This window comes from Castor canadensis, chromosome 12, assembly GCF_047511655.1.
Source record: "Castor canadensis chromosome 12, mCasCan1.hap1v2, whole genome shotgun sequence".
In the NCBI taxonomy this organism is placed as follows: Eukaryota; Metazoa; Chordata; class Mammalia; order Rodentia; family Castoridae; genus Castor; species Castor canadensis.
This window is the reverse complement of record NC_133397.1, coordinates 50,503,089-50,519,658: the sequence shown is the minus strand read 5'-3', so window position 1 is coordinate 50,519,658 and position 16,570 is coordinate 50,503,089. Positions and strand designations below refer to the sequence as shown.

Below are 16,570 nucleotides of genomic sequence, written 5' to 3'. Positions count from 1 at the left end.
TCATTTTGCCAAGACAGAAGAAAAAACTTTATTTGAGCTGGGAAAGGATTAGGAAAAAATGTTTATTAAAAATAAACAGAATGGAACTTAATCTTATGTTAGTATAATTTATTAGAATCTTTATTTGTCCTTTTAGTTTAGCATTATAGAGGCCAAAGTTGTCTTTGACACTTGGTAAGTTTTGGGTTTGTTTTTTGTTTTTGTTTAGGAATTTATGGGCCTGGGATAGTTAGTTAAAAAAACAAGAATAGCTGAAACTATTTGGTAAAAGTATATAATACAGAATCTTAATCCAAATTAAATTTTAGGGAGAAAGCTGAATTTTAACAAACCTTAAAGCAGGAAACAGGCTTATATTTATAAATATGTAAACCTTTGTTTTCTTGATTTGGTATATATTAAATAATAGGTTTTTTAAAATTTTTGTTATTATTTTTGGTGGTACTAAGGTTTGAACTCTGGGATTCCAGCTTGCTAGGCAGGTGCTCTGCCCCTTGAGCCTTGCTCACCTCAGTCCCTTTTTAGTTATTTTTCAGATAGATCTCATGTTTTTTCCAGGGCTGGCCTCAGACCACAATCCTCCCACCTATGCTTCCCAGTAGCTAGGACTACAGATATGCCCCACAATGCCTAACTTGTTGGTTAAGATGAGCTGTCCTTAATTATTTGAATTTGGACTGGCCTCAAACCATCTTCCTGATCTCTGCTTCCCAAGTAGCTGGGATTATAGATACCTGCTGACCTGCTTTTATTCTTGAGTGTACATTCTCCCAATTGCACTACTCCTCCTTACTATTTCTAAAAACCTACCAGAAGAACAATACCAATTTGTATTAGACAACCCCTATTAAAAATATGTCAATCAAAAAGAAACATTATACAGCAAAAAGTGGTTTTTATCAGAGCATTTGTGGCACTTACAGTGTATCCTGTATTAAGGAGTGAGGTTCCTTTCTATACGAAAGAAGTAGTTGAGAGCTTCCTCGGCTTTGACCAAGAGCAGAATACTTGAAAAACAAACCCCAGACGTGTAGCAGAGACTGGGCACTGTCACTGTTTTGCACTGACAGTGGACCTGCCTGGGTATGTGGGATCATACTGTATTTTACCTTGCTTTTTGTTTTTCTTTAACTATTTGTGGATCTGTTTATACTATTTATTATACTGAGTCCTACTTGAGTGTAGGACTTACTGACTCCCAAGGCCACAGATTCTTTACTTTGGTGTATCTACTCCAAATATAGCAAGCATTTCATTAACTTCTTACTGTATCTAGATTGATTAAGTTATAGTTGATAGTGCTTATTTTTATATCTTTAAGAGATAGATAGCAGCAACATAAAGTAATCTAAATTTACAGTTTTGACTCGAGGTTTCAATTGTGTATAATTATTTTTAAAGAATTCTGAGATTTTAAAGGGAAAAGGTTTTGTAACACTTTCACTTGAGTTCTGTCATTTCAACATGCAAGACAACCACAGAAATTAAATGACTCATCCATTGTCACACTACTTAATTAACAAAGCTTGAGCCACAGACAGCTGAGGTATCTATCTATTTTGAGATAAAGACATGACTTTTTAACACGGTGTACAAATTGTTTTCCCAGTCATTACAGTTTTTAAACTCTGAAGAACATCCTGTGGTAGTTTTGGATTGTCTGAATGGGTTCCCTCATCTCAACCTGATATTTTTAATTTTTCCTTTTTCTTTTTTCAGAATTTAAGCATTGTAATATTTTGGAGTGGTTTTTCTATGTATTTGTCTTTTGTTATCAATTTTATATGGCCAGATAGCATGAGTCAGTATACAGTGATACTAAATTTCTTTTTAGCCAAATGATCATTATAGCGAAATGTTAATTCTTTTGAGGCATTGTTTCAAATGGATTGTTGTTTGTTGAATATTGCAGATTTTTAAATTTTTGTTTTGGCATTATTAGGGTTGGAACTCAGGACCTAGAGCTTACTAGGCTGGCACTCTTCCACTTGAGCCTTACCCCAGCCCCTTTTGCTTTAGTTATTTTTTCAGACAAGCTCTCCTGTTTTTGTCTGGAGCCAGTCTTGGAAAGTGATCTCCCTACTACTGCCTCCACATAGCTGGGATTAGGCATGGCCTTCCTTGTCCAGTCCTGCAGTTATGATTTGTAGTCCCTCTGGCTTAGACAGTGAGGTCTGAAAAACAATAAATTGAAAAAAGTAAAAGTCTGAAGCTAAATTGTTTGTCAAATGAAAATTATTCTGAAACTAATTTTTAAAGTAAATTTAGCGTTTCAGTGGAGGGAATTGACTATTTTTAATTATGTGTGATTTTGAAGATTCCAGAAGTGAATTTCAGTGTTATCATAATGAATAATTTGCTAATAAGAAAATTAATTTTAAGAAAAACTACCTTTTTTCTCATTAACTTAGAAACCTGATTTGTTCTCATGACTACCATTTTTTACATAACTAATTCAGTATTAATTTTCTAATTTTTTTTAGCTTAGAATTCTTATTTTCCTTGATCCGAAAACATGTTATCATTTTTTTTATTTTCTTTATAAAATTTGCTTTGATAGAGGACATCAGTTTTTAAACTGGTAGTTATATATAATCATTGGTGTTGCATTTCTTGATTCTTTTAATAGATACTGTCTATTTTAATGTTGACTCAGGCATTTGAGGTGAAATCTTAGACTGGAAGGAAGTAAATACCAGTTTGATCTCTTGTTTTAAAGATAAACTGAGATCCACTTTGGTCCACCCCTCACTTGTCATTGAACAGAACACAATTACTTTGGTGCCTCAAATCACCAAACTTTGTATCTCTTGAGCACCGGTTGACTGTTAATCAGCTCTCAAACATCACTATAATAGTAGAAACAGAAATTTGCATATATTTGTAGTTAAAATAATGCTTTTCCTAATTTACCCAGTTTTTATGATGTCCTGTGAAGTTGTCACAAAGCAGTGAAAATGACCTGATACTGTGCTTTTTCATAGTACCCTTCAGAATCACCAGATTGTTTTGTGGATTTTCCCATTGCATTTTGTGTTTCCTGGACACCACAGGTAACTGCTTAAATTTATTTTAAGTAATTAAAAAAATGTATACTTTTTGGCATACATATATTTGGTTTCCAGCTTAACACCAGCTCAGCACCTTATACTTATAGGTGTGGGATAAATACAGTATTACTCTAAACTCAGGATTTATATTTGAGGTTTCGCTTTTGTTTTGCCTCAAGAAAACATAGAATTAGTATGAGTATACTAATTTTTAAAATTGTACATTATACTGAAATTCTTAGCAAAGTACAAGTAAATTTAAGACCTTTTTATCCACAACTCAAATTGGACGGATGTTAATGTTTTGCCTCAGCTATCTCTTGCTCTTTGTCTTCTTTTAGAAATTAGATGTTCTGGGAATAGTACAATACCCACTCCCTTTTTGTCACTTGTTTCTCTTCCTTTCTAAAAAGGTTATCTTTCCCTGAAATTGATATGTATGTTCTCCATGCATATTTTTGCTATGTTTTTATGCTATATTTACAGAATATTATTTTTGCACAATGCTATTTCAATGATTGTTACATGATAGTACTTCAGTGGTTTTCCATGATCATCTCTGTATCTAATACATTTATTTAAAATGCTGTCTTTTATTCCATTATGTCCACTGACCAGGCAGTTTATCCATTGCCCTACGTTAAGGGTATTCATAATTTTTTACTAATTGCCTGAAATGAACATCTGTATGTGTTTCCTGGCACATATATCTGAGAATTTCAGCATGGATTATTCCTAGATATGAAAATACTGAATTGTAGGGAATGTGCCCCTTTGAGATTACTAAATATTGCCAAATTGACTTCCCAAATTGGTTGTATAAGTTTATGTTCTCAGTTAGCAATAAATAGTGATGCTTACATTTCCATATTTCTTGTAAGTTTTTTTCTGATCTTAGACTGACCTTAATTCTTATTAACAGTTGATCATAGTGATTGTGTTCAAAGTCTTTGCCTATTTGAAATTTTTTTTTAACTAAACATTCCTTATATATTTTGGACACTAATTCTTTGTTGGCTATATGAGATGTAAGTATCTTCTTCCTGTGGCATATATTTTAACCTTGCACATTATATATTTTTGAAGTTTAATTTTCAGTGTGGTTGCATTTGTCAGTTTCTTCCTTGTTTTTGCTTTTCATGTCTCAAATAAAATCTTCCATATTCTTTTCTGAAAAGATGTTCCTGTAGTTTGTTCTATAAGTTATAATTTTTCACATTTATGTAAGTATGATATGGTAATCCAAATTTGTTCTTATCATTATTATATATGCTTATATAATTTGGAGATATCTTGATTTGTAGGAGTCTGTGGATAGTTTCCCCAGTTTTTCTTTACACATACTATTAAGATTTCAAACGGTAATATTCTTGGAAAGTTTCAAAGTCTATTCATACAGCTTAAGAATTTTGATGGTGGTACCAGAAGTAGGAGCTCTTTGAGACTTCTAGACTGTGTGCTGGCCTTAATAGCCTGTATTTTGAAAGTAAGGCAGTCAGACAACTTTGGTATATGTGATACTTTATTGACTGACTACAGGCAGTTCTTTTGGGAGTTTATTTTTGGTTTTAACAGTTTTTAAACAGTTGTGGTTCTTAACATTAATGTTACTGTTGTAGTTTATTTGAGTTATATTTAAGAGACTGCAAATAGGTTTCAGATAATTGATTAAAAAATCATTGCTTTTGTGCATTTCCTCTATGGTGATTTTGGACTTTAAACCTGGAAGATCTTTATTTTCCTTTCTTTTTGTAATATAATAGACATGGCTTTGTGGCATCCATATTAAAAATGGGTAATTTTCCTTATGGTCCCTGTCTTCCCACTGAGTTGATAATGTTTTGATGTATTTTTCTTTTGCTCTGATGAGAGGTCTGCTGCTGCTGCTCTGACATATTCATTTGGATGAATAATTATAACTTGCACAATGTCAAGCTGAAGATGGTAGGGTTTTGTGCGTCATGACAAGCCTAGTAGCCAGTGCAGGTGTCTCACAGCATGATCAGCAACAGCCAGTGTATTCTGGCTCAGAGGAGACATTTAGAGTCGTAAGAAATCAGCACCAAGGGCAAGGCTGCTGCTACTATTGCTTCCATGACGTGTGCCAAAGAAACACAAAGTGCTTTTCAAAGACAAGGGTCTAAATGTCTCTTTTTTGATATTCACTTTGTTTACCCAGTAAATCTCTTTTAGAGATTTTAGCATAGAATGTAAGAACATCTCAAGATTTTTTTCTTAATTCTACTTTCTAACGTCACATATGATCTAAAATACTTCTCTAGCTATCTGCTACCTTTCAGAGTTGTACATATATGTCAATATTATTGACTAATGAGGCTGTATAGTGTGTTAATGTAACATTTTGAGTGCACTGATATTATGATTATATAAAAGTGGAAATCATTTTGTCCAGGTCACTGACTAAGCAAAACTGGCTGTTACAACTGCAATTCTACCTGAAAATGTGCCATAAGTGCAAATTTGGTGAAGTATCCTTGCCACAGGCATTTGAAATATTTGGATTTGATATGATGCAATAAACAGTGATCTTATATTTTTTTAATCATGGAAATCTGATATTCTTGGAAAAATGCCATGAAGGAAGAAGAGCAAAGCTAATGATAAAGCCTCTGGCTGATAATCGATAATCTGGTGGTGAATGAAGAATTTGTAATTAAAGGAAACAGTCCTATTACATAGCAAGGAGCGTGATCCATTAGTTAGAGCAGCAGACTAGCGGTCGGTATCTAGGTTGTGTTTATAGTTCAGCCATTGACTTAATTGTGCAATTTCAAACAAGTCACATGACTGGCCTTAGCCTCAGTTCATATATATAGGAAATTTTTTTCTTCACAAATAAGTTGAGAAAAATAAGTTTAGTTTAAAGCAAATACAATGTCAGGGACAAAAGGTCTCAATTATCCATTATAAGCATCCTGTGTAAGTTCTTTTGACCAAGATTTTCATTTTTCCCATTTCTCTCTGCTGTGTCAGATAACTCATAGTACTGGGTTTTTGTTTGCTCCTAAATTGCTTAATTATATATGCTTTTGCTTTCTTGATCTTATTGTACCCACAGTAGTTTGGATAAAACGATCTAAACAAAGAAAAAAAATTCCTTGTTTCTATGTGATATGAAAGGTGAAAGTAGGAGTGAGGAAATCATGGAACCAGACTACTAAAGGCCTTGGATTTCTTTTTTTTTCTGGTGCAAATATTGGGATATGAACTCAGGCCCTCATGCTTGCTTGATAGGCAAGATGGGGTCTTGCTAACTTTTTGCCTAGGCTAACCTTGAACCAGGATTTGCCTCCCAAGTAGTTGGGAATTTCTGGCATGAGTCACCATGCCTGACCCTTTTCTAATTTTTAAAAACGTATATATTTTTAAAGTACCCTGCATTAATTCTAAAAAAGAAAAGAGGATAAATATAAGCAAACAAAATTAAGAAAACATACAATATGCCTTTATCTGAATTAAAATTTCAGTGGATACTAATTTCAAATTACAGGAGTGGTGGTGCGCCTTGTAATCCCACCGACTTCAGAGGTGGGGCAGGAAAATCAATTAGGAGTTCAAGGTCAGCCTGGGCAACAAGGTAATTAAACCCTGTCTCAAAAATGAAAACCTGAAAAAAGCAAGAGGACTTGGGGTATAGTTCAGGTGATAGAGAGTGCTTGTCTCACATGTGCAAAGCCCTGGGTTCAATTCCTAGTACCAAGAGGAAAAAAACCCCAAACCTCATCATTGATAGCTTTATTCATTTATTATTTGAGACAATCTTCAGAATCACTTGGGTTTTTGTGATAATTGGGTTTACATTTATCCATGAAATTAAACATAGAAAATTGTTCTCCATTAACAATTAGGTCCTTCAGTAATAGCGCTGGTTTCTTAACCCACATGTTGCATAATTTTGTTGAATTTATTCTTTTAAGTATTTTAATATTTGCCTGTATGCAGTCTTTTTCTTTGTGTTTTCTAATTTATCATCACAGTATGGGCAAATCTATTATTATCTTAAATTTACGTTTATCGAAGTTATACACAAATCTAAAAGAGTTAGGCTTCAAGATTTCTTTTCCCTCACTCCTCCCCCTCCTTTCCTCTCCCGCTTTCTTTTCTTGTTTTGGGGGGGCATTTTCTAGCCTTTTTCTCACTTATTTGTCTTTTCCAAGGTAACTGCTTTTAACAGTTCTCCATTCCTTTTAGTATTTGTGTTATTCAGTTTTCTATCATTATAACACATAACTGAGGTAATTCATATATAAAGAGAGAAGGTTTATTTTGACTTGCAGTTTGGGAGGTATCAGTCATGATCAGTAGGACCCATTACTTTTAGGACCCTGGGGAGTGAAGGGTTGCACATTGTGGTGGGAATGTGTGGTTTAATAAAATTATTTGCCTCATGACTTGTATGTAAGAAAGAGAAAGGGGTTTGGGTCCCACTGTCCCCTTTGCTGGAGCACACCTCAGTGACTTAAGACCTTCCCATTAGGCCCCACCTCTTAAGGGTTTCCACTACCTCCCGTACCACTACTATGGAGATAGAGTCTTTAACACCTGGTCCTTTGGAGGACATTTGAAATTCAACCTGTAGCAGTATTATAATTTATGTTATTGTTCTTGTATTTATACTGCATTTTGTTTGTTTTAGGCATTATCCATAATTTTCTACTGTGAATAACAATTTTCTGTTTTTTCTACTTGTCTTCATTCCACTTGCATATATCCTAACTTCTTGTTCTCTACAATAATTATAATCTTGATGTAAATATTCATATTATTATGAATATGTATACTTTGTAGAGATAAGCAATGTGTAGTTAGGTCTAACTATTTAGCCTCTGTCATCCTGGGTTTTGTTATTCCTAGAATTAATATTTATCTTACTTTCTCAGTTTCTTTGTTTTCTAAGTTATATGACCTTACTCAATCTCCATATACCTGAGATATATCTGAATAAATTTCTTTAGTGGGCAGATGGATGGATGACTTTAATCTCAAATACTCAGTTACTTGCTAGATTAGTGAAGATATTACATTACTTTAATTTTCAAGTGGTCTGAATGTTGTAGAATATTTGAGATCTGTGGATTGTGAACACATGAGATACTTCTGTGGAATAATGAAACTCTTCTGTGAATTTAAAGACCCATAGAGAATAGTTTTTTGGAACAGGCTGTTTATCAGATGTCTTCATTGCACCTTAAGGAATATTTTAAATGATTTACCTACTAATGTTAATAAGTCAGACGTAATGATGAACCTTCATGATAGGTGTCATCGTTTATTCTGGTGGACTACTGAATAATAGTAAAAAGAAAACACAGGGTCTAAAAGTCTGGATGAAATCCTGTCTCTGTCCTTCCAACTCATGACCTTATATAAATCATTTAATTTTATAAAAAGAGGCAAATGATATTTATGTCACAGATTGCACGAGTCAATTGAGATATTATGAATGAAAGTCCTTTGAATTGTAAAGTGTTGTGCAAATATAAAAAGTGAACTGTAGGGAGTTAGTGCATTTTGTACATTGGTAAGTTCTTAAAATAGTGAGAGCTAATATGGACAGAAATAATATCTGTCCATATGCATGTACATTATGTGTTTGTTTATGTATGTATATGCATACATCTATACAATAGCAAATAGTATCAATTGCATATAGCAATAGATATGCAGTGTCATATCTATTGAACTGCATATACCTTAAAGACTTTTAAGACAGTATCTCTATGTGCAGCAACTAGGCATATTCTGATGTTTAAAAATGAAATAGGATTACTAATGAAAAATGACTGTCAATATCACAAGGTAATGTGGATGTTGAGATGACTAATATGCATTGTACAACAAGTAGCTTAGATAAAGGTAAGAGAAATATTGTCTGTCTTTTTATTGGCTAGCATGTTGTCAATACTTAGACTAAAACTTAAGATTTAGAGTAAATCAGTAAAATATTTTTAAATAGCAGGTGCTTCAAGTAAAGGAAGAAGTATATCAGTTTCCACATGGCTTCTTAATGTTGTGATTTTATTTTAAGTTTAAATACTTTTGGATAGAAAAGATTATCTTAGCTATTATCAGTGAAGCAGTGTATAATTTATTAACATCTCTACCTCATGTTTTGCTTCTCCCAGGGACTCTGTCTGATAAATTGATAAATTATATTTATTTTACTTTTGAAAAGCTTTTATTCAAGGGCTAATTTGGAATTTGTCGGTATTGGTGTTCTTGTTAATGGGAATATTTGTATGTTTTAAAACATCCACTTAGAAATAAAAAGATGCTCATTATGAGACTAAAGATCCAATAGGTTAGAGACAAAAGTGGTAATTCAGTTTTGAAAAGTGTTAGTTCAAATATCCCGTAGAATCACTAGGAGATATTAGTAGTTTTATATATGAAATACCACCACTCATGTTTTTGCAGTAAAATAGAAGTTAAATATTAAAAGCCAAACCAGTTTAGTATATAGAAGTAGAAAAGCAAAGTAGACGATGTAAGTTGGTAGATAGTATAGTAGAGGGCAGTGGGATGGTATTTATTTACTTCCTAAATAAGTAACTTTGCAGTTAGTTCTTGGCTCTGGCTATGAGAGTAAATTGGCAGTCAGCAGCACACTGCTGGCTGTTATTTTTGTTACCCCTTACTTTATCTAAAGTAAAGGTTTTTGTGACCATTTATTTCCGTTTTGTTTTTAGTATGAGTGATAAAGTTAGATATAGCTAATATTTTTTCGTGCATGTGTGTGTGCGTGCGTGTGTGCATGTGTGTGTGTGTGTGTGTGTGTGTGTAGGTAGGCGGGATCCTTTTTTTCCATGTAACCTAACTACAACATAAAGCTAGCCTGATTTACTAATTGGTCTTGATTTTTTAAAATTATGTACAATGTTGACAAGATTGAAAGTGTCTACTTATTTTCATTGTGCACTTGACAGACTTTTCTTTTTCTTAATAGAATTGCTACTGTCATTCTGTGATTGTTACATGCTTCATTTAGCCCTGTGGGCAGATACCCTCTTAGGATGAAATAAAAATAGTACCAAATATTTGAAATGATCATTGGTCAGTAATAGCTAAAACAACTTAGGTGTAGGAAAGATGATAAGTTCTTTATGGATTGCTTGACAGAAAAATAGCATTTGATTAAATAGTTTTAGTAATAGATACAACTATAGAAAGAATTGAGAACATCAATGAAGCATGTAAGTATGATCAAATGATTTGAATATTTAGAAGCTTTATCACCTCTTTAGAGATACCTGGTTGGAAATATTGCAATTAATAATAAAATTAAATTTCTTAAAGTTTAATCTCTTAATATTTTCTTGCTCTGTTGGAGTCCTTTGAATCCCCCAAAGATAAAGATAAAAATGGTTATTAGAGGATTTATCTGCAAGTATTATAGGGAAGTATAAAAAATCAGAATGGGAAGCAACTGTTGCAAGTACCAGAAAATTATGCTATTAATTTAAGTGTCATCAGAGCACAAAAGATCACATTCTGGGACTATGTAAGCATTATTAAAATACTGGAAATAATAGTACTTAAGATGAAGATATTAAACTCTAAGATCTGGTTAAGTGACTGACATTATTACTTCACTTCAGGTATTATAAAAGTAACAAAATGCTTTTAAAGATAATAAGCGTTACATTTTGAGATTGGCAGTGTTCACACTTTTCTGCTTAAGTGCTTTCCTAGTTTAACATAATTTAATAACAGTTATGGGGGAATAGCTAACATCTTAGTTCTCATATAGATCTTTCTTCCCACCTCCAATATAAATCTATATATTTATATAAAATTGATAAAAATTTTACTCTCTACAAGTGGTTGGTGTATGAATTTTTTACTCTACTGCCTTATTTGCCATTGCTGTAAGAACTGTGGCTATTTTGTGTTTTTTTTTGGCAGTACTAGGGTTTGAACTCAGGACCTTGCACTTGCTAGGAAAGCATTCTGCCACTTGAGTAACACCTTCAACTTGTGTTTGTTTTTAAGTTCCTAATTGTTGAGAAAACTTTTGTAAAAAAGCTACTGCTATATAGATCCTTTGCTGTCTAGAAATCAAAATGAGTATTTTTAAAAACATCTTTATTAAGGTATACTTGATATGTAATAAACTGAACATATTTAAAGTGTACAATTTGGTGAGTTTTGATTTCACTTTTACCTGTGAAATCTTCTCCACATTCAAGATAAAAAACATTGCTATAACATCCACATCATCTCCTTTCCTTTGTTGTCCCTCCTTCCTGCCCTTTCTATTCCTACCACCTTCACCCAGTTCTCTGGCAACTGCCAATATGCTTTCTGACTCTGTAGGTTTGTTTATATTTTGTAGACTCTTAAATAGTTCTATGTACTTTTCTGCAACAGGCCTCTTTCCTCAGTATAATTCTTTGGAGACTTATCCATGTTGCAGCAGGTTGTAGAGTTCATGCTTTTTTATTGCCAAGTATTAACGTATGTACTACAGATTGTCCATTTACCTTTGATGGGCATATGTATCATTTTCAGGATTTGTCTATTATAAATAAAGTATTATAAACATTATGTAGATGTCATTATATAAACATGTTTTCATTTCTCTTGGGCATATACTTGAGAGAGGACTGACTGGGTTGTATAGGAAGTGTATCTTTAACTAGTAAAGAAACTTACATACTTACTTACTTTTTTCAATGTGGTTGTGCTATTTGAGTTCTTAATATATATTTGAGACTTTGTGTTCAGCTGCCTCCTTGCTGACATTTGGTATTTTCAGTCTCTTTCATTTTAGTCACTAAGTAGATATTTAATAGTATCTCAAATGTTTAATTTGCACTTACTTAATGACCTGTGATATTGAACAACTTTTCATGTGCCTATCATCAATGTTTCTTCTTTTTGAATTATCTGTACATATTTTGCCTGAATGCCTAAGTTAGTGGACAGAGAGATTCCATATTTATGGATTGGAGGATTCAATACTGTTAAAATGTCAGTTGTCTTCAAATTTATCTATATATTCAATAAAATCCCAATCAAAATTCCCACAAGCCTTTTAAGGCACGGATAAAATCATTTTAAAATTCATAAGAAAATGCAAAGGACTTAGACTAGTCAAAATAACTCTTAAGAACAACAAAGGTGGAAGACTGACTTCACCTTATCTAAAGAATTATAAATCTGCTTTTATCAAGATAATGTGTCAACATAAAGGAAGACAGGTAGATCACTGGAATGCAGAATTTAGAAATAGACCCATACATATACAGACAGCTGTTTACAGCAAAGGGTCAAAGATAGTTCCATATAGGAGAACAGTCTTTTTTTTTTTTTTTAACAAATGATGCGAAAATGATTGGATGTCTATATGCCAAAAGATGAGTTATGTCATAATGGTCAGAAATTGAATGTAAAACCTAAAACTACAAAACTTGTGGAAGAAATATATGAGATAGTGTTTGAAACTTTATGTTAGACAGGCTTCTTTTTGTTTTTAGGTGTTTTCATTTTTGTTTTCTTTTTGGTAGTGCTAGAGATCATATGCAAACACTGTACCACTGAGCTATGTCTGTCTAGCCCAGGCAGACAACACCAAACACAAGATCCATAAAAGAATGAATGGGTAATTGAACTTTGTCAAAATGAAACATTTTTGTTCTTGAAAGATAATATTAAGAGAATGAAAAGGCAAGCTAAACAGGAGAAAATATTCACAAATCACATACATGATAATATACTTACATTCAGAATATATAAAGAATTCTCAAAACTCAATAATTAGAAAACCCAAAATAGGCAGTATTTTATAGAGACATACCTGCTAGTTACTTAAAGGATAACCCTTTTACTACCATTAAAGTTGTATATAATTAGTTATGAAAAATGTTTTCAAAATATACCTCTTAGAGAATTGTACTGATGTTCCCTGCCTGATTGATTCCTTTTGGCTATGATCTGATAACTATTCTCTCCTTCTCTTCCTTTCTAATACTCTTCTAAGTCATATTACTTCAGTCAGCTTTATAGTGTTGTATCTTGACAAAACACCCCTCTCTTTGCCTTCCTTCCAAGGTTTTCCTAATGATAAACTTAAAGAATAGTGTGGGAGCAATTAGGTATATATACAGTAAGCCCACCTTATTTGCATATTATATATACACAGTTTTGACCAAGTGTGGTCTAAAAAAAATCAAAAGAAATCTCAAAACTGAAAATTTCTGAACATACATTGCACAGCTCAGTTGTTGAAAAGCTCTGATTTAGTTCTGCCTTGTGTTTAAATCATTGTGTGATCTTCTGAATGCCCTTAATTTTGCGAAAACATGCCTCCCAAAAGGCAAATGATGCCCCCAAAGTGAGGTAAAGATGAATGTGCTTAAGTGATAAAGTGACAATTTGCGATTTGGTGAAAGGCGGCACATCTTTAGTGGAAGTCGTGTGGCATTATGGGAAAAGTGAATCAAGCATCTGCAGTGCATTTCTGAACTCTGTGCGTCCAGAGCATTCACAGTTTTCACTTAGATGTGGTCTACTTGACATTATCTACCTGTGGACACCACAGATCTGTTGTATATGTGCAGACCTGGAAATGGCAGATTTAGTCCCCCTCAAGCAATTCAACCAGTGGGGATTGGAAACTAGCAAATAAATGCTCCTTGATTCCATTTCTTGGATGGGAATTCTGGGAAACTTTGTCTACAGCTTCTTACAAAAGTAACATTAACCACAATGACTGGGTGAAAGCACACCCTTGGCTTTCCCTCCTGTATTCCACTGTTTCCTGTTCCCTAGTCCCATCCCTTAGATTCATTCCAGTGAACTGCTCCACACATGACCTTGTCTCAGGCTTATTTTCTGAGGGGATCTTGAGATCAAATCGACATTATCATATGCTACAAATAAAAATGGTATAGGACAAGGGTCAAAATATAGCAGTCATTCTTATGGTCCAGAAATTTACCTTCTTAAAGAAAAATCCTGATGTTTGCTCTTTGTTTGCCTTGTTTTTCAAGATTGAACAAAACTTACATAACTGTATCTGACCTTCTAAGCCATTTAACTTGGCAGCTTTCTTTAAAAATCAATTTATAAATCAAAGGCTGCACCGGGTTTCTTTCATATAATTTGCTTGACCCTAGAAAATTGTAGTCTTCACAGCTGCTATCTGCTTCTTTTGACTTGTCACTACTATTTGAAAATTTTTCTGTGACTTCTGTGTAACTGACAGTGGGATATAGCCACTAAGTACTTAGCTGTACTTATACTTCATTTGTTTGTAGAAAGAAAGGTGTTTCAACATTTTAGAAGTAGGTGCTAATGCGTTTTGAAGAGTTTGACTTAAGTATGCAGATAACTTATCAGTGAATAATGACACTGTAGAGACTAGATCACAAACTGTTTTTCAATAAAGTTACATCATCTAGTCATGGACCTAGTAAGAAAATCTTTCTTACGTCCCCATTCACTGACTTATGCTTCATAAGCAATTATTAGAAAAGGTAACAAATTTTAAAGTTTTAGAATTATACCTAGTTTTCTGATGATTTACTTATTAAACATGAACAAAATAGCCAACTTGTTCTAGTCCTGCTCAAATAGTGGAGTACTTGATTCATGCACACCTTCCAGCATAAAAACTGGCAAGATACCCAAGATACCAATTTGTATGCCAGCAGTGTAAAACTATTTCAGGTAATAGAATAAGCCTTTTAGTTTATTGTAAGTTCATGATTTGGTGACCTTTGGGCAGATAACTTCCTGTTGGTTCATGATCTCTGGGATTAAGTGTGAAAGATACCTTTATGAGCTGAAAAATCTGTCTGATTTTGTGTATTCAGAAAAATACCATGAATCAACACAGCAACCCCACATAAAGATCCGAGAAGTCCATGTACAGAGCAGTACAGATAGTATATCAAGATGTAGAGAACCTGACAGTGGATTGATTGCTTAAGATCTTTATGCCTGCTCTTTTCAAATCATTTGTAGATGTCCATTTTTTTTTAAAGATTAGTACATTAAAAACATTCTTCTGACCAGGCATAGTGGCTCACCTTTGTAATCCTAGCTTCTTAGGAGGAGGAGAGCAGGAGAATCTCAGTTTAAAGTCAACCCTGTCAAAAGATTCAGGAAACCCCACCCCATCCAAAAGCCAAGAGTCATGACACACACTTGTTACCCAGCAAGGTGGGAAGAAGCATAAAATAGGAGGATTGAGGTCCAGGATGGCCCTGGCATAAATGTAAGACCCTATTCATAAAATGTAAGGCAAAAAGGGCTTGGCCGCATAACTCAAGTGTTAAGAGCACCTGCCTGGCAAGCACAAGGCCCTGTGTTCAAACCCTCAGGGGTTTGAATTGCAAAAAAAAGTTTTCTGACCTTTGCTTTGCTTTTCATTTTAGGAAGTTGCTCTCTATCAGGGAATATCTCACTTTTAAACTAAGCCGTTGTGCTCCCTCTACTTGTATTGTACCTTTCTGATTTCTTCTGTTAGTCTCTACCTCTTTTTTTCTACTATAGCCCTACTCGAGATTAAAACAGATTTCTAAAAACTCTGTTGGGGTTGGTGTCTTGTTATCCATCTTTCTCACGGTATTTCCCTTTTTTGTGGTGGTGGTGGTATCTTGAAGGCAAAATGTTTAGCATTTCTCTCCCACCATCACACGGCTTACCTCAGAGGTTTTTGTATTGTTATCTTGGTTTCAGAGATACTTTTCATTTCTATGAGAGTTCCTGTTTTGGGGGCACTCAGCCTAATGTGGGTATGTTTATGTGAGTTTGCATTTTCTCCTACTAATTTCTATTTTGTATCTTTATTTTTCTATTTCATTTCCTGTAATCACATTGCTGTATGTAATGGCATTTTCTTTTGACTAGTGAATTTACCAGTTGGCAGTGTTCTGGGTATGATTTTTGAGTCTTCATTATATTTACACCTTGTAATTGCTTTCCTGTTTCTGCTAGGAATTTGTGATTCTAAACCTATTTGAAAATTCAGTATTTGGGGGAGATTGCAGTTTTCATGCTATGTTTTAGAAAAGAATGTTAGTCATAAAATGCTGGTTTGACTTCCCTTAAATACATGGGGTTGTAAAATATATTGTGATCTAAATACTTTGATTGTTATGTAAAAGTTCTTTGATTCAGATATGAAAGTTCTTTTGAGCAAAGCAGAAATGGTTATTGTACAATAAATCATAAATAAACATTTATGGATTTATTTAATGGACATATATTTATAACTTGATAAGTTCTGTTTATAAAATAGAGGATTGGAAATAAGTGGGAATACATTATAATAATTGGTATCTTAAAAAGGAATACTTTCAGTTGGAAGCATTACCTCCTTTATGGATTTTTAAGCAGTTATATTTAGAATTCTCTAGTTTTAGAGCTGGAAGTTATCTACTGCACACACCTGTATTTATATGTGAAGTATTGAAGCTTACAGAGGTTAAGTATGTCTTGGTTAAGATCAAATACCTCATTATCCTTAAGATTAGAGCTGTGAACTGTTC

The 16,570-nt window shown here is 33.5% G+C and overlaps 1 protein-coding gene across 3 annotated transcripts in view; it reads left to right on the top strand.

The window, feature by feature from the left end:
* Positions 1 to 16,570, top strand: part of Fancl (FA complementation group L) — a 75,453-nt gene that overhangs the window by 37,826 nt on the left and 21,057 nt on the right. For all 3 annotated transcript variants that reach the window (XR_012439695.1, XR_012439694.1, XM_020163862.2), the window contains exon 7: positions 2,985 to 3,053. Coding sequence is in view for 1 of the 3 variants with exons in the window: in XM_020163862.2 (XP_020019451.2) it covers positions 2,985 to 3,053 (69 nt within the window). In the remaining 2 variants the exon portion in view is untranslated. The remainder of the gene's footprint in view (positions 1 to 2,984; positions 3,054 to 16,570) is intronic.